General features: G+C 40.3%; 2 protein-coding genes and 1 long non-coding RNA gene across 5 annotated transcripts in view; 1 reads left to right on the top strand and 2 right to left on the bottom strand.

The window, feature by feature from the left end:
* The window catches only part of LOC140476472 (uncharacterized), a 69,189-nt gene that overhangs the window by 4,254 nt on the left and 38,581 nt on the right, over positions 1–26,354 (top strand). The gene's annotated exons all lie outside the window — the stretch shown is intronic.
* Positions 6,368–11,029, bottom strand: gpx2 (glutathione peroxidase 2). Its single transcript, XM_072569152.1, has 2 exons — positions 10,682–11,029; positions 6,368–7,571 (listed from the first exon to the last, which is right to left on the bottom strand). Exons 1-2 carry the CDS (start codon positions 10,946–10,948, stop codon positions 7,221–7,223), a joined length of 618 nt encoding a protein of 205 aa, XP_072425253.1. The 5' UTR covers positions 10,949–11,029; the 3' UTR covers positions 6,368–7,220.
* Positions 13,355–26,354, bottom strand: part of rab15 (RAB15, member RAS oncogene family) — a 157,999-nt gene continuing 144,999 nt past the window's right edge. For both annotated transcript variants that reach the window (XM_072569150.1, XM_072569151.1), the window contains exons 3-7: positions 19,411–19,471; positions 17,724–17,801; positions 17,505–17,594; positions 16,250–16,315; positions 13,355–15,308 (exon numbers count right to left, since the gene is read on the bottom strand). In XM_072569150.1, coding sequence (XP_072425251.1) covers positions 15,150–15,308; positions 16,250–16,315; positions 17,505–17,594; positions 17,724–17,801; positions 19,411–19,471 — 454 coding nt within the window. In that variant the 3' untranslated portion in view covers positions 13,355–15,149. The remainder of the gene's footprint in view (positions 15,309–16,249; positions 16,316–17,504; positions 17,595–17,723; positions 17,802–19,410; positions 19,472–26,354) is intronic.

Genomic DNA, 26,354 nt, shown 5'->3' with positions numbered 1-26,354 from the left:
GTTAGATAAACATTAAAGTCCATAAGTAAAAAGAATTACACATTCCAAGCTTCCTTTGGTGACCTTGAAACTCACATAGGTTTGTGGTCAATGTAACCTGGTTGTTCTTCTAAAGGTGGTTTCTTTTAAACTGCAATCTGTCCTTTTCCTGGGTAGGTGATATGGCTCTTCTAGTTCCCTACATTTTAAAATTCTCTATCTTTTGACATATTCTGACATGTACTGCGATAGGGTCTCAGATTGAGAAGAGACTGTTGAGAGAGAGAGCTGCTGTTAGTATTCCATTCTGCAGGCTGTCTTGATGTTCCTCTCATCTGTAAAAACAGACGGGCTTATAAGCATTGGGGTGTTTCAGTCATGTGCTATCTTGCTATTAGTACACAATGGGAACCATCCATTTTAACGAAGGAGTTATCAATATCTACGGGCAAGGCTGTCAAGGTGCCATTGAAATATATGAGAGTCTTCAGCAATCTTTTGCACAATAAGGTTTTCTACTTTCCTCTTGCCTCTGGCGAATTTTGTTGTGAGGTGGCTGTGCTTATTATCATTGGGCTTTTTCCAAACAGGTCAAATAATGGCAAGGTATGAAATTCTGCAGGGAAACTGCTCAAACGTGTCCACTGTAAATCCACATCAGAGGTTTTTAGTAACCTGATTTCTGTCGTAGGTTAGATAACCTCTGCAAACATTTCCAGAAAGGTATCCATATCCATGCAAAAGTGTTTTCTTGAAAGAAAGTCAATGGAATTAATGATAATCATTCAATGTATTCCAATATAGTAGCAATATAATTTATGCATCTTTCTCATTAAAATCTGAAGTCTTAAAGTTCTGTGAATGCCTTGCCTGGGCTATTCTGTCACCTGTGTTCTCATTGAATGCTGAGTGGTCTGCTGCTGTTCCTATGTTCCTCCTAATGGATATCCTAACGGATAACTTTCTCACTGTAAGAAATGATTCATTGTGCATCATGCCCTTTCCACCAAGCCCATTCTGCTTTTTCTCTTTTTATCATCGTTGACCACCTCAAAGAAAAATGTTTGTTGAGAAAGTTGGTTGCTAGACAATGTTAGATTAATTGTGCATGGTGTGGGGTTAGTCAGATAACTAGTTGGCAGACAGAAAAGAAAGACCAGGAATAAATGGGTTATTTCCGGAGTGGCAGTCTGTGGTTCATAGAATGCTGCAGGAAATGGTGCGAAAACCCCAGCTATTGTATATTAATCTTTTATATGAAGGAGCTACATGTAATGTCTTCTTGTTTGCAGATGATCCAAAGCTGGTTGGGAGGGTAAACTATGAGGAGGATACAGAGATGCTTTAGTGTGATTTGGACAAAATAACTAAGTGGGCAGATGCATTGCAGAGGAATGCGAAGTTATCCACTTTAGTAGCAAAAACTGGAAGGCAAATTATTATCTGAATAGTGATAGATTAGGAAAGGGGGAGGTGCCATAAAACCTAGATGTTCTATATACCAGTATCTGAAAGTAAACATGCAGGTTCTGTAGATGGCCTTCCTAACCAGAGAATTTGAGTAGAAAGCAGGGATGGCTTGCTACAGTTGTACAGGGCATTGGTGAGTATTATGGAGTATTGTGTGCTGGTTTGGACTCCTTACCTGAGGAAAGGTGTTCTGGCTATGGAGGTAGGCAACAAAGGTTTACCAGACTGATTCCTGGGATGGCAGGACTGACAGATGAAGAGAGACTGGATTGGTTAGGATTATATTCACTAGAGTTTAAAATAATGAAGGGGATCTCATAGAAACCTATAAAATTCTGACAGGACTAGATAGGGTAAACACAGGAATGCTTTTCCTGGTGACCGTAGAGTCCAGAACCAAAGTCACAATCTAAAGATATGGAATAGGCCGTTAGGACTGAGATAAGGAGAGCTTTGTTCACGTGAGCCTGTGGAATTCTCTGCCACAGGAAGTGGTTGAGGCCAAAACATTGAATGTTTGCAACAAAGAGTTAGATATAGTTCTTAGGACTAAAGGAATCGAAGGGTATGGGGAGAAAGTGAGAATAGGGTGCAGAGTTGATGATCAGCCAATATCATATGAGTGGAATTGCTTCATTTGCCTCCATGATCAATGGCCACATTCTTCCTGAACCCTTCATTCACTCAACCTGGCATCCACAAAGCACCAGCCTCACAATATAAAAGTATGTGCTTGAGGATTAACTCAGGCATGACTTGAAGATTTGAAGCATGTGCTTTGGAGCTGAGGAACAGCCAGGACTTGTCTGCTTGTACCAGATCATTTTACATTGAGGGGCAGCCAGGCATGTTATACATCTCCTCACCATTTTAAGTGTTGACTCGGAGCAAGGTATTTTCTGTGACTTGGCCTGGTTTTGCGTGCAGAAGGTTTTTTAGCACAGATTTTTTTTAATTTCAAAAATATACTTTATTCATAAAATGATTTGATGGTCTGTACATTTGGTCATGCCATACATATGTCCACATTTACAAACACAGATTCAAATTTATCATTGTCATATACAGGTCTGTGCATTTTTCAATCTTGTACATACATTTGGCTGAGGCATCAGCAGAGCCCAAAAAAACGTCCGCATGGGCCCCCTGTTCTTCTTTAGGCAGGCCGATCTTACACGGTGGTCTTTCCCCACCGCGCCTTGGCGGCAGCTGCCCCAAGCTTCAGCGCGTCCCTCAGCACGTAGTCTTGGACCTTGGAATGTGCCAGTCTGCAACACTCGGTCGGGGCCAACTCCTTCAGCTGGAAGATCAACAGGTTTCGGACCGCCCAGAGAGCGTCCTTCACCGAGTTGATGATCCTCCAGGCGCAGTTAATGTTCGTCTCGGTGTGAGTCCCGGGGAACAGGCCGTAGAGCACGGAGTCCCGCGTCACGGCGCTGCTCGGGACAAACCTCGACAAGCACCACTGCATTCCTCTCCAGACTTCCTTTGCATAGGCACATTCCAGAAGGAGGTGTGTGACAGTCTCGTCCCCCCCGCAGCCACTTTGAGGGCAGCGTGCGGTGCGGCAGAGAGTCCGGGCGTGCATAAAGGATCTCACAGGCAGAGCCCTTCTCACCACCAGCCAAGCCACGTCTTGGTGCTTGTTGGAAAGTTCTGGCGATGAGGCATTCTGCCAAATGGCTTTGACAGTCTGCTCAGGGAACCGCTCGACAGGATCCGCCCTCTCCTTTTCCCGAAGGGTCTCAAGGACGCTACGTGCTGACCACTTCCTGATGGACTTGTGGTCAAAGGTGTTTTTCCTCATAAATTTCTCCACGAAGGACAGGTGATACGGAACGGTCCAACTACTCGAAGCGTTCCGCAGCAGCGAGGCCAGGCCCATCCTTCGCAACACCGGGGACAGGTAGAACCTCAGTACGTAGTGACACTTGGTGTTTGCGTACCGGGGATCCACGCACAGCTTGATGCAGCCACACACAAAGGTGGCCATCAGGGTGAGGGTGGCATTGGGCGTGTTTTTTCCCCCCATTGCACCGGTCTTTGTACATAGAGTCTCTTTGGACCCGGTCCATCTTTGATCTCCAAATGAATTGGAAGATGGCCTGGTGTGCAGAAGGTTTTTTAGCACAGATAGAGGCAGGCAACCCATGTGGTTTTGCCTGCTTGTTAGTACAGCAGGAAAATAGCTACTGGTGGAAGAGTGCTGAAGAGTACATGTTTAAGTCAGAGCGGCAGTGGATATGTCACTGTATAGCACTGTTGCATCAACATCAGAACTGCAGCATGTGCCAGCAGTTTAAGTGGTAAACATATTACATACTTTTGAAGGAAGTAATGATGTGTGAAAGTCAAAGGGGATGACTGTTTCATGAAGAAGGAGGTATACTCCAATCAATCAGGGAGCATCACCACAATCAGTCAAGGAGCTGGTCTCAGTTCAGTCAGTCAGATGGTTGGTTCTGTGATCTGTGCCCTTGCAGACTGAGGATTTGATCACTATCAGTCCCTCCATTCCAGTGGAAGTAATGTGAGGATTATAGGTAGATCAGTCGAGTCCTGTTGTGAGATCAGATGGTTGCAGGAGTTCAAGAGCTTTTGTCAGAAGGATGTCCTGATCATCATCTCAGACCTACGCCAAATCCTGAAGAGAGGGATTTATGCTCATAGGAGCTGGGAGCAAATCCATTCTTAGTGCCATCAAGGTACCTGTTGCTGTATTTTATTGCTAGCTGGTTGTTTCAGGGAGAAACCTGGACCACTGTGGCATCTGTCAATTTTCACTTTTATGTGCATTTGAGATATTGCTGATCTCACTTTTAAGAGGGATCCTTCTTCATCTCCTTCTGTTTGATGATGCCAGTCAAAAAGCAAGGCATTAGGATTCTCTTACATCATTGCTTTACCCCAGGAAAGCGCTTTGAGAGCACTTCATCATCAACTGGTAAAGGCAATGAACAGGAAAGGATTGAAGATCCTTAATGTTCAGCGAATTTGTGACTATTGAAGGAACATTTTGTGGGATTGTGCCAGATATTCAAGCTTAGGTGGGGAGGGGGAAGAATGTCCCAGATTCAGAAGAAATGGAGGAGATACCCCAATCATCTGAAAATGAAGATCAGGCTGAGCTTCAAGAAAATGTCCAGGATGAAGATATTTCCGAGGGACTGTGAGGCCAGGCACAACCTAATTGCTACTTAATTCTCGGATGACTGAGATTTTGTTGGAATTATTGTGCATTAAATTTGTTAATCTGACAGACAAGCCCCTGCATTGTGCAAATGAACTGTTTAATTGGTTTGCTGCTTTTCACTTTTTGTATTTTGTATCCTTTTTTAATAGTTTAAAATCTTCAGTCACACTAATGTTTTCTGTAGTGCATAACTTGCCCTGCCTCAACATTGGCGAGAAAGCAGCAGCAAAATGTTGCAAATCTTATTTTTGGCTATAAATCCTATCCACGAGGCTATGATGTATGAGTCATCAGCTGTCCATTCTCTCATGAGAATTAGCAGGTTGACATGAATCCTGATTAAGTTCTTTTTGACCTTTCCTTCATCCACATCTCTTCAAACATTGCTTTGAAGTGCACAGAGATTGCGACATTGCCTTGTTATGTGTGATCACAGTGGGAGCATTTAGGTCTGCAAAAGACAGTATTCTATGCACTCTTTCAATCCAGACCATTACACAGCTGCTGAGTGAACATGTCACAACCTTGAATGTCACTGCTCCCTTAAATACACCCTTCCCCATTGAGATGCATGGGATTATCAGTGATTCCACTTTCTCACCGTAAGATGGGTGTAAGTGTCAAACAACATGTGCAGGCCAGACTTTTTGTGTTGTTGAGCTGCACTCACCTCGACAAGTGAGAGTATTTCATTGTTCACCAATCTTGTGCTGGTGTACGGGTTTTGGGGAGTCAGGAGATGAATCACTTGCTATAGGGCTCCTAACCTCTGACCGGCACTTGTAGTATTTCTAGACATTCTCAATCAACTTGTTGCAGAGTTATGACATACCTCTGGAGTAGTTGGAACTTGAACCTAAGCTTCCTTTCCCCAAGGTAGGAGCACTATCACTTGTGCCACAAGAGCCCCTGTGACAGTCTTTATGACTGGTTCGGTTTCTGGTTGTTTGCATTGTACTTTTTAATATTGACTGATCTATTGCACATCTATTTCTTTGATATTAGTGATAAGCCTGATAATTCAAAACTGTGCCAAAGATTTATTCTAAGTACTTTTCAAAGTACCCATTACTTATCAGACATGACAAAAATCAGAGGACTTGTTGGTTTCCTTGTCCATAGTTTAAGTAATTAAGATTAATAATTTTCATTTTAAGTCCTTCAGCCTTTCTCCAAAATAAAGGCAATCAGCTTCAACACTGATGTATATCTGTGGTTATTTAATTGTCCACCTTGATTGGACAGTGTTTTACTTGTCTACATCAGAAAGTTTCACTTTTTCTCCATAATATAGCTCACACCTGTTACTGGCTGTCTGGAATACAAGATTAGTTTTGATGTGAAAACAAATTAAGACTGGGAAATACATATCATCTTTTATAGAAGCAGCAAGGTTAGAGATACATGTGCCAATTCAGCAAATAGTATGGCCATGTTTTTTTTGTGGCTTTGGAATTCCCTTCATTCCTGCTAATCTAATTCCAGGTGAAATATGACAACTAATTACATATATGAAGAATTTATTGTGCTGCAGATGAAGGTCTTAAGAACACAGTATAGTTTCAGGGAACAAGTGTTCAAATAATAATTAAGAGCATGAGGCCTGTTCATCCAGAATGACCAAAGTGACTGATTAATTTCAGTCAGGTGATCAACAAATTGTTTTTATTTTGAGAAAGAGTCCATTCTTAATTGCTGGAACTGAACCAAAAAGAAACAAACATGTTTTATTTTCAAAACATTCTTTATTATTCATTTCTCATACACAATGTCCACACCAAAAAAATTTCAAACAGTAACATCCTGAAAATTCAGTAACTTTCCTTGGTTTTTCTGGCAGCTTCCTTATTGGATTTAGGAGGATGCCTTCATTTAAGAAAGTTCTGAAGAACAGAAGAACTGTTTAAAAACTTCTAAAGGAAGTAGACCTATTTCTAAGATCCATAAACTGGGACAAAAGCAAATTCTCAGCACTTCTGGCGACTTACACTTCAAAATTGTATGCAATGGTTGACTTATTGGAAGCACATTTACCCTCTTACATTGGGAAAACTGCTTTATTTTCCTTTATAGGTGAGGTTTTCAGTAACCAGTACATTCAGGAGGTCCAATCAACTAAAATCTCAGATTATCTTCACTATGGCAGGTACTGATCAGATTAATTTTCTAGTTGATTAGATAGTGAGATCAACAGGATATTTATCCTTTCTTTCAACATTTGAAAAAGCTGTACTAGCTAATGTGATGAGAGAACACAAAGGCTTTTGTTGCAACAAACAGCATTTAAAGATGTTTTTTGAAAAGAATGAAGCAGCTCAAGTAGTGAGCCAATATGAAAATTAGTAGAAGACAAAGTAAATCAGTCATGCACTGATCTTGAAGACAGGAAGCTATGCAAGGAGCTCAAATGATTGGATGAAATATCTCAACCTCCAATTTTTGTGCATGGCAAACAAGTTCTGTACTTAATTTAGAGTCCGAATTGATAAAAGTCAACTAAAAAGGTTATTGCAGTTTTCCCATTAGTGTAAAGAAATATAACTCTGCCTCCTTGCTTATTCCACTAAACTTGGATTCTTTATTTGATAACTTTCAAAAGCCTTTTGATGTCAGGTTCAATCTGGATGGTTTGGAATGTTTTGCTGTAGCGTTTGAAAGGCTCCCCTTCAGGGCCAATAAGAAACTTTTCAAAATTCCAAGCGATATCTGATCGGCTGACTGGACTCCAGATGATGAATTTGGGATCATTTATAAAGGATGTAGCATCATCTGAAGGAACGGGCAACTTCTCCTTCAGAAATGCAAAGACAGGGTGTGCGCCAGCACCATTGACATCGACCTTCTGGAACATGGTGAAATTGGGCTCAAAACCACCACCAGGACGGACATACTTCAGACAATTGAGTATCTCTTCATTATGACAGTTTTCCTAAAAAAAAGTTATAAAAAGTCAAACAAAAATGCATAACACATGAATTTCAAATTTAATTCGTTCATTAGCATTATACACAATGACACTTACACCTTCAGCCACTGAGTAGATGTTTCTCAAGGTAGGATACAAAGCCCAATCATAGTCATAGGGGTGTATAACACAAACTTTGTTTGTTGCAGACCCAATGGGCCAATGAAGAACAACAAATCTAATCCCATTTTCTAACACTGTCCATAACCTTGCATGCTTTGACATTGCAAGTGCACATAAAAATATTTCTTAAGATGTTAAGGGTTTCTGCCTCTAACACCCTAAAAGGCAGCGAGTTCCAAATTCCACCACCCTCTGGACTAGCTACACAAATACTTTGGCTACAAGAGCAGGTCAGAATCTGGGAATTGTGTGGATATAAACCTCTTGACTACAAGTCAGGAGATTGATGGCATATTCTTTACCTGCTTGGAAGGGTAAAGCTCTAACAGCACTTAAGAGGCTTAACAATCCAGGACAAAGCAGACTGATTGAAAGTGGTGGATGTTTTGCTAATCAATACTCATTCCCTCCTGATAGCTCAAATCAGTGCACAGTAGCAGCAAGGTCTTCCATCCACAAGTAATTAAATAACTTCAAAAGCACCTTCCATAACTGCAAGCTCTATTGCCTGGTAAAACAAAGAAAATAGGACCACAGGAATGTTATCATTTACAAGTTCCCCTCCAGGCTGCCCACCATTCTCATTCAAAATACATTGTCATTCTCCATTAGTCATTGGATCACATTCAGGAACTCCCTCCTTTTTCACTGCAGGTGTACTTATGTCATATGGTCTGCTGTGGTTCAAGACGACAGAACTTGAAGGCATAAGAGAACATTATCTAGATTTTTGGATAATGAGGATGAGAAGGGATATGTGGAAGAGGATTGCACTACATAATAGAGCCAGACTAGATATAGCACTGGTGTAGGCACAATGGGTTGAAATAGCCTCCTTGTGCACCATTGTAATATTTCTGATTCTATGATTAGAGTTTGATCAAAGTGATAATTAGTATCTTAAAGTGAGATTGCAGAATGTAGACTAGTTTGGAACCAAGGCAACTCAAGATAGTCACTAATGGAGGAGTAATTAAAACTGGGGACACAAGAGGTCAGACATAGGAAAGTGCAGATACCTCCTAGGATGGTGAAAAGGGAATGGTACTTACTACAAGCCAAGACATGGCAAACTAGTTTACTGTATTTAGATTAGTATTTGGGAGACCAGTTAAGAATGGTGCTGAAACTATCAAATGTAAAGGCGAATAACAGAAGCAGAAGCACAGGAGGGTTTCAAGCAAGGTTCAGAAAAGTTTTACAAAAGATGTTGCTAGGATTGGAGGGTTTGAGCTAGAGGGAGAGGCTGAATAGACTGGGGCTTTTTTCCCTGGAGCATCAGAGACTGAGGGGTGACCTGAGGGGTTTACTAAATCATGAAGGGCATGGATCATGAAAAGAGCCAAGGTCTTTTTGAGGGGGGGGGGGAAACTAAAAGCTGTAGGCTTAAGGAGAGAGGGGATAGATTGAAAAGAAACCTGAGGTGCATGCATGGAAAGAACTGCCAGAGGTGGTAGAGGCAAGTACAATTACATAATTTTAAAGGCCCCTGGATAGGTACTTGATTAGGAAGGGTTTAGAGCGATATGAACCAAATACTGGCAAATTAAACTATCAATTCAGAATAACCTAAACTTGACATGTTGGACCAAAGAGTTGTTTCCATGCTGCATAGCTATTACTTGATAAGCAGAGATAAGAGTGAAGTTGGAATGATGATACAGAGGTTTAAAAAAAAATCGATGGGTCTTTGTGATGGCATGAATAAAAGTTTGAAATTTCATTAGGGCCAAACACGACATGAGGGATGTGAAGAGGTAAAAACAATGACTGCAGATGCTGAAAACCAAATACTGGATTAGTGGTGCTGGAAGAGCACAGCAGTTCAGGCAGCATCCAACGAGCAGCGAAATCGACGTTTCGGGCAAAAGCCCTTCAACAGGAATAAAAGCCTGATGAAGGGCTTTTGTCCGAAACGTCGATTTCGCTGCTCGTTGGATGCTGCCTGAACTGCTGTGCTCTTCCAGCACCACTAATCCAGTATGAGGGATGTGAACACTATCTAAACCACATTGTTGCTCAGCAGAGCTCAGTGGTTAGCACTGTTGCCTCAGCACCAGGGTTCCAGGTTCGATTCCAGCCTCGGGCGACTGTGTGGAGTTTGCACATTCTCCCCGTGTCTGCGTGGGTGCACCCCTCGGGGGTGCTCCGGTTAAAATTTCCAACTTTGCTGACCTCAGTTTGTGAAGTAATTTATTCCCAGTCTAAAAGTTCCAATGTCAAGAAACATTGTATACATTAAAAGGATATTCAACTCTCTCCCTCCAAGATGAATGTTAAAAGTTCATGGGAAGAAACATTTCCATTCCAGTAAAACAAAACCACAAACATTCTATCACGGACTTGGGCAACAGCCATTAGCGATTACGCTGTACAAAAGGAAAAACGTTTGGAGTGTAACGATTTAATATTTAACAGATTCTTTTAAATGCACTCTTTAAACATGGAAGGCGATAGGTTGGTCTGGGTGTTGCAGGCTATGCCCAGATCGAGGAGATAGTGCAGAACCAAAAAAAACCCAGGCTCCAAACCCCCCACTCCCCTGAACAGGGTTATCTGGCCCAGACACCGATCCCCAAAAAGGGTGACGCCAGGCTAATGAGACCACGTTCAGAACCGCTCCAGTAATTTTCCATGGTGATAGTTGAAGTGAAACCCCAGTCCCAATGCCTTTTGTAAAAAAAAGGAGCACTAAATAAAACACGAGGGTGCGCTCAGAATTTCCGCTCGAACGTGCACAATTAACCAACCCCCAGAACAGCCACTGAATGAAGTCAGAGAAAGTGACCATGGGTTTAAAAATAGCATTGACTTGAACATAAGTAGGTTTGCACTAAAATGTCTCGGTTAAATCGAGCGAGTTCACTTTACGTTAAAAGGAGGGGAGGGGAGGGGAGGGGAGGAATTGGTAGCATATGTTACCATAACTCGGCTGGTTTATGGACTCTCACCTGGTGCCCGAATTGGTTACAAGGGAAACCCAGCACAACGAAGCGGTTCGGGTGTCGACTCTGGAGCTCATTGAGCTGGGTGAAATCCCTTGTGGTCGTGCCTCAGAGAGAGGCCACGTTCTCGATCAGGACCACCCTGCCCCTGAAGACGTTGAAGTCCAGCTTTTCCCCGGCCAGGGTGACGGCGCTGAGGTCGTAGAATGACTTGATGCTCTGAGCCATGGTACAAAACAACTGAGTGCAGACTCGCTGAGGGAGAGCACTCATCCAACAGCCACCTGACCACAACTACAAAGAGTTCTGTCCCTGAGCAATGACTGTGCGAAAATTTAGCCCCTCCCTTTCCAGAGGTTGGAGCACTTAATTATCTAGAATAGCAGGAAACAGGCTGACCTCAGATACTGGTGAGGATTTTTAGACTACTCCCCACGAGAATCAAAATCTGACACTCCTCTGTTAGGCGGGACTAAGAATGTATCATAACTAGCCATGTTTTAAACAAACCAAATTTGGAAGAGGCAGATTATTTGTCTGCACAACCGTCATGTGAAAAGTGCGGTAAATTAACACTTCCGCAAAAGCGAATATAGGTACGAGAACCAAGACTACCCGAAACCAAAAAATACATTGAAATTCCAAATTTAATTAACACATGGCCTCAGCAGTTTTGTGGGCTTGATTTAGACATAAGTGGGAATTTCAAGTCATTCTTTCTAAAGAATAGTTTTAACAAGGCAGTTCCGCCAATATTTGTTCAGTCATCAGAAATGGATTAAATCAAAGGCGCTTAATGCATCACTTTCCATTTACCACATCTGATGTGGACAGGTTCCCCAGTGTCATCGAAACAACCTTTTTACACATAACCTATACGGTCAACAGGGACTACAAGTGGTTACTCTAGATGACTGTTAACATGTGTTCCAGTTTAGGGCACTGATTAAAATTGTTTGCAGTAATTAAAGGGTCTTTTGTCGATCTGAACCAACTAGTTATTTTTGAGCTCGGTGAAAATACTAAAGCAATCGACAATACTCATCTCCCATTGGTTTCTGTCTTTATACTTACTGGGCGTTAACCGGCAAGGGCGGGGAATTAGGTTACACGCTTCAGGTATCACTGCAATTCTCTGATTCAGACTAATGGCACCAAAGGGATCAATATTTAATAAGAGAACAAAACAATCAGACTAAAGCTGCATTGTACACTTGATTTGAAGCCTAGGCTTTTAATCAACTTCGTTGATTAAATTTGGTCTGGAACGAAACAAGATATTTTGCTGGAAAACAAATAAGTTAATGTTCAATTTTGTTCACGTTTACAACTAAGCTCCGCTGAACACGAGTCTTTCTGAATGCATTCACATTATAGGTAAACTCTGTTTTGGGGAAAGAGGGCAACAGTTGCACAAGTGTTTATGATAAAATCCATGGATTTCAGCGACAAATGTCATCTTCTCATTCAGTGGAGTAATTTTTCACTTCGGCCCCGTCACTTTCTGCTGCATGTTATTTCCTTCGTTTATTCATTCTGTCAGATACTATTACTGAAGTCACACCTATTACCTTATGACAAATCCGAACTGGTTACATATTGTTTCGAAAGGTTTTCCTCCTGTCCCCTCAGGTTCTCTGGTGCATCATCTTAGGCGTGTCTCCTGGCTGCTAATCCTTCGACGTTCAGAAACTGTTTCTTTTTAATTCTGTCTGAAACCATACATTATTTTAAACATCGCAATCATTTTTTTTCATAACCTGCTCTGTTCTATCCCAACTTTTCCAGTCTATTCATCTAAAAGTATTCCTTTATCCCCTGGAGCTATTCTAGTAAATTGGTTTTTGTGTATCCTTTCCAAAGTTTTTACATCTTTCCCATGGAAGAACTAAATACAAGATTCAATTGAGCTGAACGAATGCTTTATACTGGTTCAGCAAAATGTCTGCATTTTCTATTCCATGCCTCAAAAATTAGATGTTACATCTCTTCCATTCATTCAGCCCTGGAATTCTTAATGAAATTGTTATGCGTGGAATTACTGATACACCCTATTTACAACTCTAAGTACAATTTTTAGGGGTCACGCTGTCTTGTACAATGAAACAGTTCAGCTTTCTGCACAAGAATGTATACACATTATGTAGCATGCATAATGTCATTTTAACCAAATGTTCAAACAGAGATAGATCATTAGGAAACTACGAGAGCGAGTCATTTAAGGTTTCAACACATGCAGCACGAGCCAATACTTAAATCTTTTATGGAACTAAAGGATTGTGTAGATGAAGTGGTGGTATAATTCAGTGTACAGATGTCAATAGATGCACAAATATTTCTGAGCACTGCACTTTTCAGTAAGACTCTAGCAATGAGTTAAACAGATTGAGCATTTCAATAAGGTAAAAACAATGACTGCAGATGCTGGAAACCAGAGTCTAGATTAGAGTGGTGCTGGAAAAGCACAGCAGGTCAGGCAGCATCCGAGGAGCAGGAAAATCGATGTTTTGGGCAAAAGCCCTTCATCATGGTGCTTTTCCAGCACCACTCTAATCTGGACTGAGCATTTCAATAGACAATTCATATACAAGAACAGATGGCAAGATGCTTTCATAGACAGACCAAGATTGAAAACTGTTGTGATATTAAGTCAAATACTCTGGTATATTGACATAGTAACACAATTAAACCCTTGATGAAATTTATTTGTAGACATCTGTGAATAAAATCATGGTTTTTCAATAGCAGGTAATTATAATTAATTTCAGTCAAATTCTATGTTTTCCTTCACAAATACAGTAATTAAGAAAATTAAAATGCTTTAATCAGCATATCACATTCATTTGACTCTTCCAGGCAGAGTGAAGTACATTGGGCAATCGTTATGTTCATACAATCTTTGATTACAAGAGGGAAAAAGCTAAAAGCACAAATATTCAAAACATCAGGTTCAAATCTCTGTAAATCACATAATTACTTCAACCTTTATCATGGATGTTGCATTCTACCACTGAGAGGAAAGTAATTGACACAGGCTGTGAACTGAACAAAAGTATTCGCAGTTATGAAGAAATGTTAACATCACCACACTGCAATACTATATCACTGAAGTAGCCAAATCCTAATTTATTTGAAACAGGATATGCCTCATTTGGGTTCTTAGCCAAATGATGCTGCACTAACCATTCAAACATGCAATGTCTGAGAATACAATTTTATTTACGAGTACTTAACAGGAATTCTTGCTGTTTTCTTTGCAACACCAGTCTGTTTCCACTGAAAACATATCTAACCTCTGTCACTTTACTGCAAAAGGGATATTGTTCTTTGAAGTTTGTGATGCTGATATTAAAAAGGAATTCACAAACAATCATAACTATAGAATTCAATGCATAGAATATTCACCCTTGAAAATTCTAATTACTCATTTTTATAGTAATTCTTCATTCAAAATGTTAAAGTGCAAAAGAAAAATCATTAATTTCACAAGAACTGTAAAGTAAAACTTGCAATGAAATGGAATTTGGATGGAATACTGGTCTAGTTACATAGTTTGTCACTTAGAAAATAGTTTAATTCTCTGTTTCTGGCACAGTCAATTGTGATGAATGAGACAAAGGTGTATCAGTCATTACTTACCCCAAGCAACAATCATCTATCAATTTAGTCAGTATTGGATAGTTTTGAATCAAATGACAAAATAGAAGTAAAACTGAACACAGCTTTGTAACTATTATGTCAAATCAATCAAAAGCATCACTCAGATCATGAACCTCACAGGGCAGTGCAAGTCTTAGAATACACAAGAGAGATAATGCTTATTTCACAACAATGTTTCAAGATACAGAAAAATTGAAATTGATAAAATCACCTTTTGACAGTGTCCATAATAATATTGTTCTGTTCCAGGAGTCAAAACCTCAAGCTTAAGTTGAATTTCTAAATAGAGCAAGATGTAAATAATCATGCTGGGTTCAAAAATTCTTAATTGAGCAGCAAGGTGACAAACAGAGCACTTTAATTGAGCTTGGCTAAAAATATTTTAAAAGCATACTGAAGAAACTAAGTATTAATTACACAAAAAGGGGAAGTCCGGGCAATTGTAATGATAAGTATCTAATTGCGAAAACAATGGTGTCACAAAGTCTGGAAGGGCTGCCCACATAGAAAACAAATACTGAAACAGCAGTCTTGTAGAAACCAGGCTACTGAACCATCAGTTGAGCACCTGAACACAAATTACAGCACAGTAACTGTACAAAATGCACAGCACACAAGCCTGGTCCAAGGCGTGGTTGAACCACAGAGCTGGGACAAAAATACAACACCTATTTGAATCAGCTGGAAGAATCAGTCCAACTCCAGAGAGAAGCAGGATTCGTGTGAATATTTAAGGTGGCACAAAGTAACAGCAGGCAACCAGGTCTTGAGGCATGATTCAGACCGCTGAACTGGATTTTGTTTGGCTCTGTTTCTAGCACCAGCAAGCTTTCTGTGAGTTACTCGTCCCTTCGATTTTGCTGTCATCCTCCTCTAAATCAGCAATACTAAGTTCATCAGGGGTTGATAGTCGAAGCCCATCTAACTCCTTCTTGTGGGCCTGTAACACTAGTTCTGTCAGTCTAGTAAATGACTGTGGAATAAGAACATGCCAAAATACCACAAGATTACAAATGCAACAATTCAACTTGTGCTTTTTACCTGAAAAAAACTTACATATGTACATATATGTTTCATCATGCACATTAAACAAAATCACACTGCAATATTCAAGGGACGAGAGAGGGGAAACAATTCTCTGCTAAAGCAATATTTATTCTTGAAAAAAGCTTTCATTTATGGGTGCTAAGTCACTTGAGTGACTTTGTTGAAAGATAACATCAATGTAAAAGAATGAATTGTCATGTGAGTTTATCTAGGTTATAATTGGGGATTAAATAATTGGCATCTTACTTGCTGTACACGAAGCCTAGTTCATAACCTGGTCAATGGCTTACAAAGACTGGCATAAACAAACGTGCCAAACTATCTCCTATGTTATACACATGTTTGGTTCTATTATAAGTGGTGTTGTTATATATTTTCCTTTAGAAAGTCTTACAGACAATATAATTAATGGATAATTTAATTAATACATTCAATTACAAAATATTAATATTTTACATTCAATATTCACAATTAAGTTTAGATTTTCAGTGTTCATTGTCAACAATAATATCAGGGATGGGGAACTGTAATTACAAGGTGCATAAATACCAGGAGCAAAGTTAGAAATTCAGCCCATTTGAGCCTGCTCCTTCATTTGACATAACCAAGGTGGACTCATCTTGGCCTCAGAAGCAGAAAAAAAGGTTGGCAATGATTAGTAAATTTAAAACAGCTACTCAGACAATAAGAAGCTTAGGAGAAATTTCTTTCCGATGGGTTGTGGTTGGGAGACTTGGGAAGCAAGTAACATAGTGAGATTAATTTTAGATTACACTGGGAGGGCATGGGAAAAGATACAACATGCCAAATTGCCTCTCTCTGTGCTGCAAATATTTACATTTCTGTGATTGTAATGCTTGCACTGACCTCTTTAATATTATAATTGGTGCAGGCACTTGTTTCAAAGAAGTCCATTCCATATTCTTTTGCTAGCTGTGGAAGCAAGTGTTAATAGAACTTTTAAAACCAGATAGTGCTTCCTAAGTTATACAGCACATTCTTAATTTATGGTGTTACATATCAGAACAGGTGTAAGCTATTCTGTCCTTTGTACCATTCAATCAGAACAGTTTGTTACTGTACTCCAATACCATAGCTTTATAATCCTGGATACCCCAACCTAACACAGATGATATTGTGTTTTACACACACTGATAAAGAAACCAGGATAGGAAACTCAATCTTTGTTGGAATTTATTGTGTGGTGTCTTCAAATAGTGAGTCCAGCAGCATTCAATCTGTCTTCAGAGTATTTCTGCTTTTATGTTAGACATGTTCCTCCCTTAAAAACGGCAATATCACCAAGTACAAAGAATGTAAATTTATCAGTTATAATACTAACCTCTATTTTACAGATGATAGGCGCCAGTTAATACTGCTGACTAGATTGCTAGTTCAGAGTAAAGTGAAAGGATTCCAGTTCCAGCTGAAATAGTTTGGGACCTACATTCTGACCTTGTCCCAGAGCGTGCAAGGCAAATTACTGCTGACTATAAACTGCCAAGAAAAATGAAACAAAAAGCAGAAACTGTTGGAAAAGCTCAAGCAGGTCTAGCAGCATCTGTAGAGAGAAAGTGGGGCTAACATTTTGGGTTAAGTCAGCTAGGAAGAGGTGGGTACTGCAGATGCTTGAGATTACAGTCAAGAATAGAGTAGTGCTGGAAAAGCACAGCAGGTCAGGCAGCATCCGAGGAGCAGGAAAATCGATGTTTCGGGCCTTTCTTGATGAAGAGCTTTTGCCTGAAATGTCGATTTTCCTGCTCCTCGGATGCTGCCTGACCAGCTGTACTTTTCCAGCGCCACTCTGATTTTGTGTCAAGTAATCATTCTTCAGAACAGTTCCGAGCTGCTGAGTTTAACCAGCAGTTTCTTCTGCAGCTCAGAACTGTTCTGAAGAAGGGTTACGTAACCCAAAATATTAACTCCACTTTCTCTCTACAGATGCTGCTAGACCTGCTTGAGTTTTTCCAGCAATCTTTGTTTCTAATTTCCAGCATCCTCGGTTCTTTAGTTTCTTTGTCAAAAAAATGGTTTGGGATGAAATATCAGCTAAAGATAAATGATGTTACAAGTAGAACACACATTGAATGGAATAGGAACATAAATAATGGTGAATACTTACTTTTCGACCTTGTTCAGCACTCACTTGTCTTTTCTGTTCCTCATCAGCTTTGTTGGCTATGAGAATTTTCTGAACACCTTCAGGAGCATACTTGGGGTAGGGAGGGTGATGAAGAAATACAATGTGAGTACTGTAACTAATTAAACATAGATAATGCTTTTCCTACAGTCTTAACGTTTATTCAAAGATAAAATTATGCACAGTCACTTTGTCTCTTACCTCATCAACATCACTGGCCCATTTCATAATATGCTGAAAGGAGCGTTCACTGGTAATATCATACACCAGAAAAATTCCCTGTAAATAAAAATCAATAAATCCTATTTAGTATATGAGTTAGTGGAAAACAGGTTACACCTATCCTAGTAACCAAGCCTTAACCATAATACATATTAGCAAAGTGGATTGCTGTCATAATCTAGAGAAAGGATTGCTATAGGCTACAAGGAAGTCTGCACCTTTAAGGCCAATGCTGAAAAATACTACAAAGCAAAGGTAATTAAAGCAACTCATAAACTATAGGCGGTTGCAACTGATGTCTCGAGAGTCTATTTAACTTGTCTAAATCTACAATGTTAGATAATGATTTTATCTGATGATTTTATTAGCATTTTGCTTGAAGTGCAATAGTGAATTATGACAGATGCTGGGATTGGCTTTCTAAATTCAGTTCTGGATTAGTGGTGCTGGAAGAGCACAGCAGTTCAGGCAGCATTTCGCTGCTCCTTGGATGCTGCCTGAACTGCTGTGCTCTTCCAGCGCCACTAATCCAGAATTTGGTTTCCAGCATCTGCAGTTATTGCTTTTACCTTTCTAAATTCAGTAGCAACTTAACTACCTGGAACTTTGTTTATCCTGGAATGTACTTAATGTTTCTACATTCAAATTTACTTCCTCGCAGAGGGGTAGAACTTTCTGAGGTAGCTTGCCCCTTTGGCAGCAGCCCCTAAGTGACCATTCTTCACAAGTACTTTTCACCAGGTGACTGACAGTGGGAGGTGATGGCAACAAAACACCACACAGACATTGGCAGCAGTCACCACAGAATTACTGGACCACTTTTTGCTCCTTCAAGTTATTGAACAGCTCACTCTTGTCTTGGCTGATCACTTACACTGTATGAGGGAACACAGCAGTTTAGTGCCTCATCTGCATGACTCAGAACTACAAGGAAATGAATTCACCCACTGTTCAATGAAAACCTTGTTAGTTAGAATTTTAATGTCCATTCCGTGTTGACGAATGCTGCTGTTGATCTACCCCTTTGATTCTTACCATTAAGAGGCCATTATTTATATCTTTGCCCACCCTGTTTTTAAAGTCAAGTGACCTCCTGCAGTGAGAGCTGTAACTGACTTCAAATTTGGCAAAGTTAAGGTGATACTAATGGCGACAGTTTGCTGTCAGGCTGGTGAGTGAACAGGCCCTGATCTTCACCCCTCCCTGCACTGCTCTTGTTAGGCAGGCTAAAATGGACTCTTAAATCTTTGCATACTACCTGACAGTGGAAAATATTGCATCATCTGACCCCTGCGCTATCACTTTCAAGGTGCAGTCACTGGGTTGAGGCAAAAGGCAGAATCTCCAGTATAATTTTCCTCTTCCTAGCCATGCTCAGAAGGCTACCTCAATCACTCACAACTGCAGCCATGATTAAAAGTCAGTGGGCCCAAGCCTGGGCTCTTATGGTTTGCATGGTCAATGTCACACCATTTATTTTAGGTGATGAAAACATAGCCAGAAATAAAAACCACTTGTAACGATATGACAGATCGATCAAACAGTTCAGCCACTGAACCACTGGAGGAAGCTTGTTTGCTTTCCATTTCAATTAGTTTTGAACTCAATTGTGTCATCTTGCCTTATTTGCTTTCCCAAATATGGCAGAGTGTAATGTGAAGCTCACCTGGGCACGTCTGTAGTACTGCTTTGTGATAGTCTGATATCGTTCCTGGCCTGCAGTATCCCTGAGAAATAATTCAAACAAAAGAGGAAAGTATTAAAATTTCTCATTGCCATACTCAGAAAAGTTTTAACTACAGGATCTGAATATTATTCCAAAATCAATCCCTATTTCCTTCATTAATAGTCACAGTCATGGAGTCATACAGCATAGCAACAGACTCTTCAGTTCAACCAGACCACACCAACCACATTCCCAAACTAAATTAGTCCCACCTGCCTGTGCTTAGCCCATATCTTTCTAAATCTTTCTTATTCATGAACTTATCCAAATGTCTTTTAAATGTTGTAAACGTACCTGCATCCACCACTTTCTCCGGGAGTTCATTCTACACACGCACCAACCTCTAAAAAAAAGTTGCCCCCATATCCTTTTTAAATCTTCCTCCTTCCAACTTAAAAATATGCCCCCTCAGTTTTGAACTCCCCCCATCATAGAGAAAAGATCCTTGTCATTCACCTTATTATGCCCCTTATGATTTTATAAACCTCAATAAGGTCACCCCTCAACCTATGCTGCACTGAAAAAACTTCCCAGCCTTTCAATTTTTATATCTCAAACCCTCCATTCCAGGCAACATCCTGGTAAACCTTTTCTAAATCTCACCAGTTTAATAAAACATCCTTCCTATAACAGGGAGACCAAAAGAGTCCTGTACAATCTCGACGTGACTTCCCAACTTCTGTACTTAATGGTCTGGGCAATGAAGGCAAGTGTGCTAAATGCCTTCTTAATCACCCTATCTACCTGTGACGCAAATTTCAAAGAATTATGTACCCGAATCCCTAGGACTCTCTGTTCTACAACACTGCTCAGGGGCTTACTATTAATTGTACAAGTCCTGTTTGTTTTACCGAAATGCAATACCTAGCATTTTTTCAAATTAAACTCCATCTGTCACTCCTCAGCCCCATTGACCCAATTAATCTTAGATAACCTTCTTCACTGTCCAATATACCACCAATCCTGGTGTCATCTGCAAACTTGCCAACCATACCTCCTACATTTGCATCCAAATCACTTCTATAAATGACAAACAAAAGTGGATCCAGTGCTGACCCCTACAGAACACCCTACCCTCATGAGAAATGGGTATATTTAATTGTTCAAAAGTTGTGCTATGCAGCAAACAGTTTTTTTTCCCCTTTATTTATTTGTCCGATGAGGGCATTGCTGGCTAGGCAGCATTTATTGCCCATCGCTAGCCAAGGGCAGTTAAGAGACAACCATTGTTGTTGGTCTGGAGTCACATGTGGGCCAGACCAGTTTCCTTCCCTAAAGGCCATTAGCAAGCCAGAAATGTTTCTCCAACAATCAACAATTAGATTCTTATTTCAATATTTTTCTTTATAGAACTCAATTTCCACCATCTGCTGTGGTGGGTCACCAGAACATTACCTGGGTCTGTAGATTAACAGTTCAATGATAATACCATTAGGCCATTGGCTCCCCCTATTATGGTTATGTATTATGGTTATTTTTAACAACTCAACTATAAGTTTCTTCTTTAAAAGATCTTTTTATTCACAAGACCATTAAACCATTTTTGGATTTTGTTTTTGAACAAAGAGAGCCAGAAAAGCTGTGCTGGGCAAATATAAATCAGGGCTTTCTATGACATATTGACAAAACAAACAATAAAAGTTTGCCCATGGAGACATTTCTGACATCCATTATGAACAGCCAATAACTGTCAAATTGTCTATGGGTTGTAATGTCACAATATCCCTTAAAGGACTTGCTTTTGAAGTGGAGTAAGTTACAACGGGGGAATTCCATAATAAAATTGGAGGCACATGTTCTGCTCACTTCCAATTCCGTGAGTCAGTGACGTAGATTCCTGGATCAGGTGGCCTTATTGTCCCGCCATTCTCCTGCAACAAATTCACTGGGGGCAAAACTGGGGGCAAGGCTCCATTGTAACATAGAGCAGCAGCCGAGGGTAGGCTTGCCTCAGTGACAACAACAAACACCTCCATCTCAGGAGCCTCTTACCATTATTCAGGCTCCAACTGTGACAAATGCACTGAAAAGCTCCACTGAGAGTGTTCAGGATTGGATGGGAGGGTTGGAAAATTGCAGGGCAGAATATTTACCTTGTCTGTAAAGATATTTCACCTCTCTTCAGCTGGTTTGGGACGTGAGTTAAGTTAGAGTTTACGAGCTTCAGTAAAATATTTAATCGGCCAAGCTATTTCCAGCCCTTTCCTCGTTCTGCCTGGATTCAACATGTTTGGTGATTTGGAGGTAGATGGTGTTTGTCTGTCTATTTGTTATTGTTTTAACATCTCATAGTAACTTACCCAAACTATGTATTTTTGGGTGTTAAGATATAGTCCCTTGCTTCTGTGCCAGCCTGGTGTGCGAGGATGCTATATACAGATCATAAGCAAATGCTTAATGTATTGTAAAATGAATGCATCAAGTCAGTTTAAAAGGCTTCACAATTTGAGCAGTGATGAGCATTCAATGAGTTTTATGGATGCCAAGGTCATTCTGTGTTATAAAAGAATCCTGCCATTCTTTTTGAAAAATGGTCTATCTCCTATTACGCTTTGTAGATGGTTGCTCTAGAAACCAAGCAACTAGATATTGTTCTTTGTAGTGACACTCTGCCAGTTCATCAACACCGCTGATCTCCCAATGGGCCCTTTGAAAAGGTCACAGTCAAAACAAATTGAAGGCGTCACTAGCAGCCTCTATCTGCCCTGGAAATAGGCTATACACCCTCCAGCAGTACGCCATACAGTTCTGCAAATGCTTCTTTGATAAACTGCAGCTTCCAAAAGGCAATGGACTTGAGATTAATAGCACACTGTGGTTACTATCTACATTTGGCAAGGGCACAGCAAACAAGATGTCCTCCTCTGACAAGGAGACCTCACTTCACAAACATTCAAATATTTTTCTTTCTCCTCTCTCTCCTTTTACTCTTCCACCAAAAGCTAAGTTTTCAATGGAATTCTGAATGAACATTAATTTTGACATTCTCCTTTCACCTTGGGTGGGGGATTTCAAGACTAGAGGGCATATTTTTAAGGTGAGAGGAGAAATATTTTTTAAAAAGACATGAGGAGCAATATTTTTACACACAGAGTGGTTCATGTGTGGAATGAACTTCCAGAGGAAGTGGTGGATGTGGGTACAGTCACAATGTTTAAAAGACATTTGGATAAGTACATGAATAAGAAATGTTTGGAGGGATATGGGCCAAACACAAGCAGGTGGGACTAGTTTAGTTTGGGATTATGGTTGGGTCAAAGGGTCTGTTTCTGGGCTGTATGACTCTATATTCATAGCATAATATTCTGACATCTACCTTAAAGGTTCTTGATCACAGGGCTTTACAGAATTCAATAACTTTAAAATTGTTCTTAGCATGCACCGGCAATTAGTATTGAAAGGCTGCTATGCACTTTGCATGCACATCAGGCATCTGGCTAAAGGATTGGACCAGGCTGCATCTCAGAACTGCTTGCTTGGTCTCTTAGCGTTTGCTCACTCAGCGCCAACCTGCACGCTCACAGCATCCATGCCTTGCCATGCTGCGTCAATCCTGTTGGTGCGTTGGCAATTCAGTCAGGTCTAAAGGCTGTCAGTAATGTCACATTGACATGATCTTTTGTTGCAGATACTCAGAGAAGCTGCTTGTCATTATCGATCTGTCCAGTGTTAGAGGAAGAGGATGGTGTCCTTCATGTCCAGCACAACCAGAAGTTAATCTAACAACTTCCCGCATGGCAAACACACCGCACACATTATTCAACCAAGTTGGTGGGGGCTGGTCCTCAGTTGAATAGTGAACTTGTGCTCTGTGAATATAGATTGCTGTAAGGATTCTTCTAACATCAGCAGAAAGATCGGAGCAATTACAGGCAAATGACCACACAGAAACAGACCATTTGGCCATAGCATTCCATGTTGGTACTTATTTCTGTTTGAGCTGGAACGGTAATTTCTAGGTCCACATGGTTATCGTAAGCATTTCTTCTCTCCTTCGATCGTCTCTGATTAAAGAGATGAGCAATCTGACCACCTAGCAGCTTTTAGAAAGGGACATTCTATCCACTTGCAAGAATCTTAATGCATGAACCTCATACTACGTGTGTTTGCTTGTGAGTTTCTAGTCAGTGGGTACAGCCTCTTCCTCCCAGTGAAGTCTTGGGCTTTTTCTCACAACCCATTATAACCCATTGTTAACCCATTGTCACAACCCATTGTTCTAGCTGGGATTTGCAGTGTAACATGAAATGATTGACGGGCAGAAATCCAACCTGGACCAGACTAGAAATGCTAGATTTGGCTTAGAATATTGTATGTCCCCACCAAAGAGAGTGATCAAAGTTACACAGAAGTATGTAGCTAAATGTTATTCAGCAGGAATCTTTTCATGGAGCAGGTAAAAGGCTCTCTTAGCAATAATCGTATTAACACTGGTTTTCTTTCTATAGATGCTGCCTAAATGACTGAATGTTTCCTATATTTCCCTTCCCTGTCACTGGGTCAGGAACCTGGAGTTTCCTTGCTCGCAGTACCTGCACCAGAAAAAAAAAACTTGCTGCAGTTCAACAAGGCAGCTCAGCACTACCTTCTCAGTAAGGGTTGGGCCTTAAATGTGAGCAACGCCCGCATCCCAAGAAAAATCAATGAACATGAAAAGGAAAACAAACAATCATTCCATTATTGATGCAGCAACGTGTTGTGAAATGAACAATGACCTCTGGCCATACCTCCACACATTCTGTATTCTAAATCTTAGGGAGATGATCTGTCAAAATTGTCATGAAATGGGAGTGGAACATTTATGTATACAGTCACTACAAAAATGAAAACACATTTCTATTTGTTTACATGGCATAAGGAGACGTTTGTAGGTCACTGACTGAAGATAAAGTTCATAACTTATTTTGAATTCTTTCATGAGATATGGGTGAGAACCGGCTAGGTGAGGGTTTATGAATCCCCTCACAAAATTCCATTTACTGCATGAATGCCTCATAAGAGAAGTTTATAATTGATTAAAACTCCAGCAGAGTACATGCTTCCTTGTAGCAGAGCCAAGGCTTGGCAATTTCTTGGCAACTGTGTATTATTTCATTAGGCTGCTCCAGCCAATTGTTAAGACTGTACAAGTGAAATCTGAACTTGCCTGGAACTTGCATATGTTCGTTCAATTCCAAATCGATTAGTGAGACGTGAAACTAGAGACTAATATTTTTCTTGTTAATAGGTTTATTCACTGAAAGTGGCATTACTGATTGGAGGGAGGGGAGAAATGAGCAATTTAGATTTCTTGTAACAATACGTATGTTAAATGATATGATTGGATAAAATAATCGTGTGTTAGTTTCAATAAATTGTATAATATAGTCATGCGTACTACCTTGAAATATGAGTTGTGAAACCAGGTTTGGACAAAGAAATGGGAAAGTGTGCAAACCATTGATTGGAAATGAATACCTGTAGTAGTAGTCAGTTGGAAGCTTGTTGACTGTAAAACTGCTATAAAACCTTTGTTTTCCTAATAAGACCATAACAAATAGAAGTAGGCCATTCAGCCCCTTGAGCCTGCTCTGCTATTCAGTAGGATTGTGGTTGATCCGACATTCCTCATATCCGCTTTCCTGCATTTTCCCCACAACCCTTGATTCTCTGACTTACCAAGAATTTATCTATCTCAGCCTTAAATATACCACAAGGGCCACCTCTGTGGCTCTCTATATCATGGATAAGATCAGAGTTGCATGCCATTTTCTTGATGAGTACATCTCCCCTGTACGCATGAATAAACATTTAAACAAAGATACCCAAGTCTTGTCTGGTCCAAGAGGAAATAAAGGGTTAATACCCACCCTCACAATTACACACCTCTGTTTCCTAATGACAACTCATAAACTAATGAAAAAGAACTAACATGTGACAGCCCCAGTTCATGGCACTGTACCAAAATCAAATCATGAAAGGACACACAGCAAATTTAAAATAGAATCTGTTTTGGAGGGGGTATATAACATACTCTAGTCCCTGCACTGTCCACCGTCGCAGCCCCTCAAGTGGATACTGCATACTCCATCTTCCAGGGCTACCTAGGTGTGAATTTAGTTACAGAAGAGATGCAGGTAGTCAGGTATAATGACTGTCTTCACAGCCCATTGCCTGGACCTGTTAATGGACATCCTGGCCAGACACAGCCGCAGATTAATGCAGAGGTCCTCCAGCTTTCCCATCCTCCTACAACCAGGAGCCCAAAAATCAGGACCATGAGGAATTTCTCTTTGTAAGTGTTCCACGTACTTACTAAATCAGTGACCTTCAGCTGTGCATCTTGACCACATAATTAACAGACCATTAACAGCAAGTTGCCTTTTGATACCTGCTTGCTGGGGCTACATAGGAATCTGAATGCATAACGTCCCAAGTGATAGAAAGAGAGAATGAAGAAACCACTTTTCGCACCCTCAGGACAATGGATCGCTTTTGATGTGTTGTTAGTGTGTGACAGATGTCATCACCAATTGGCACAATGCAATGCCTGACAAGCAGTAAGTGAAATAAATGCTCAGACAGTGCACAATTTGAATGAATAATTAATTAATTTGAAAATGAGAGGATTTTGGGAATGTGTTAAGTAGCAAGGACTAAAAGTAAAGGGAAGAAAGTGCCTCAAATTGTGTTGGTTAAAAAACAAAAAGATTTTAGATGGCTGCCAACAGATTATTTACACACTAGAGAGATGACGCTCACACGGTTAAACTGTTCTTCTTGTGGGAGTTATCCTGTGGGACTATCTTGATGTCAGTAACATGGCAGGCCTGTTTAATATAGATAAAAAGCTACACTACATCATATTCAAAGTATCTTCTTCCCCAGCTGCAGCTGACATCACT

This window comes from Chiloscyllium punctatum, chromosome 4 (assembly GCF_047496795.1).
Source record: "Chiloscyllium punctatum isolate Juve2018m chromosome 4, sChiPun1.3, whole genome shotgun sequence".
NCBI lineage: Eukaryota > Metazoa > Chordata > Chondrichthyes > Orectolobiformes > Hemiscylliidae > Chiloscyllium > Chiloscyllium punctatum.
The sequence above is the reverse complement of the archived record's forward strand: the minus strand, read 5'-3'. Positions and strand labels throughout refer to the sequence as shown.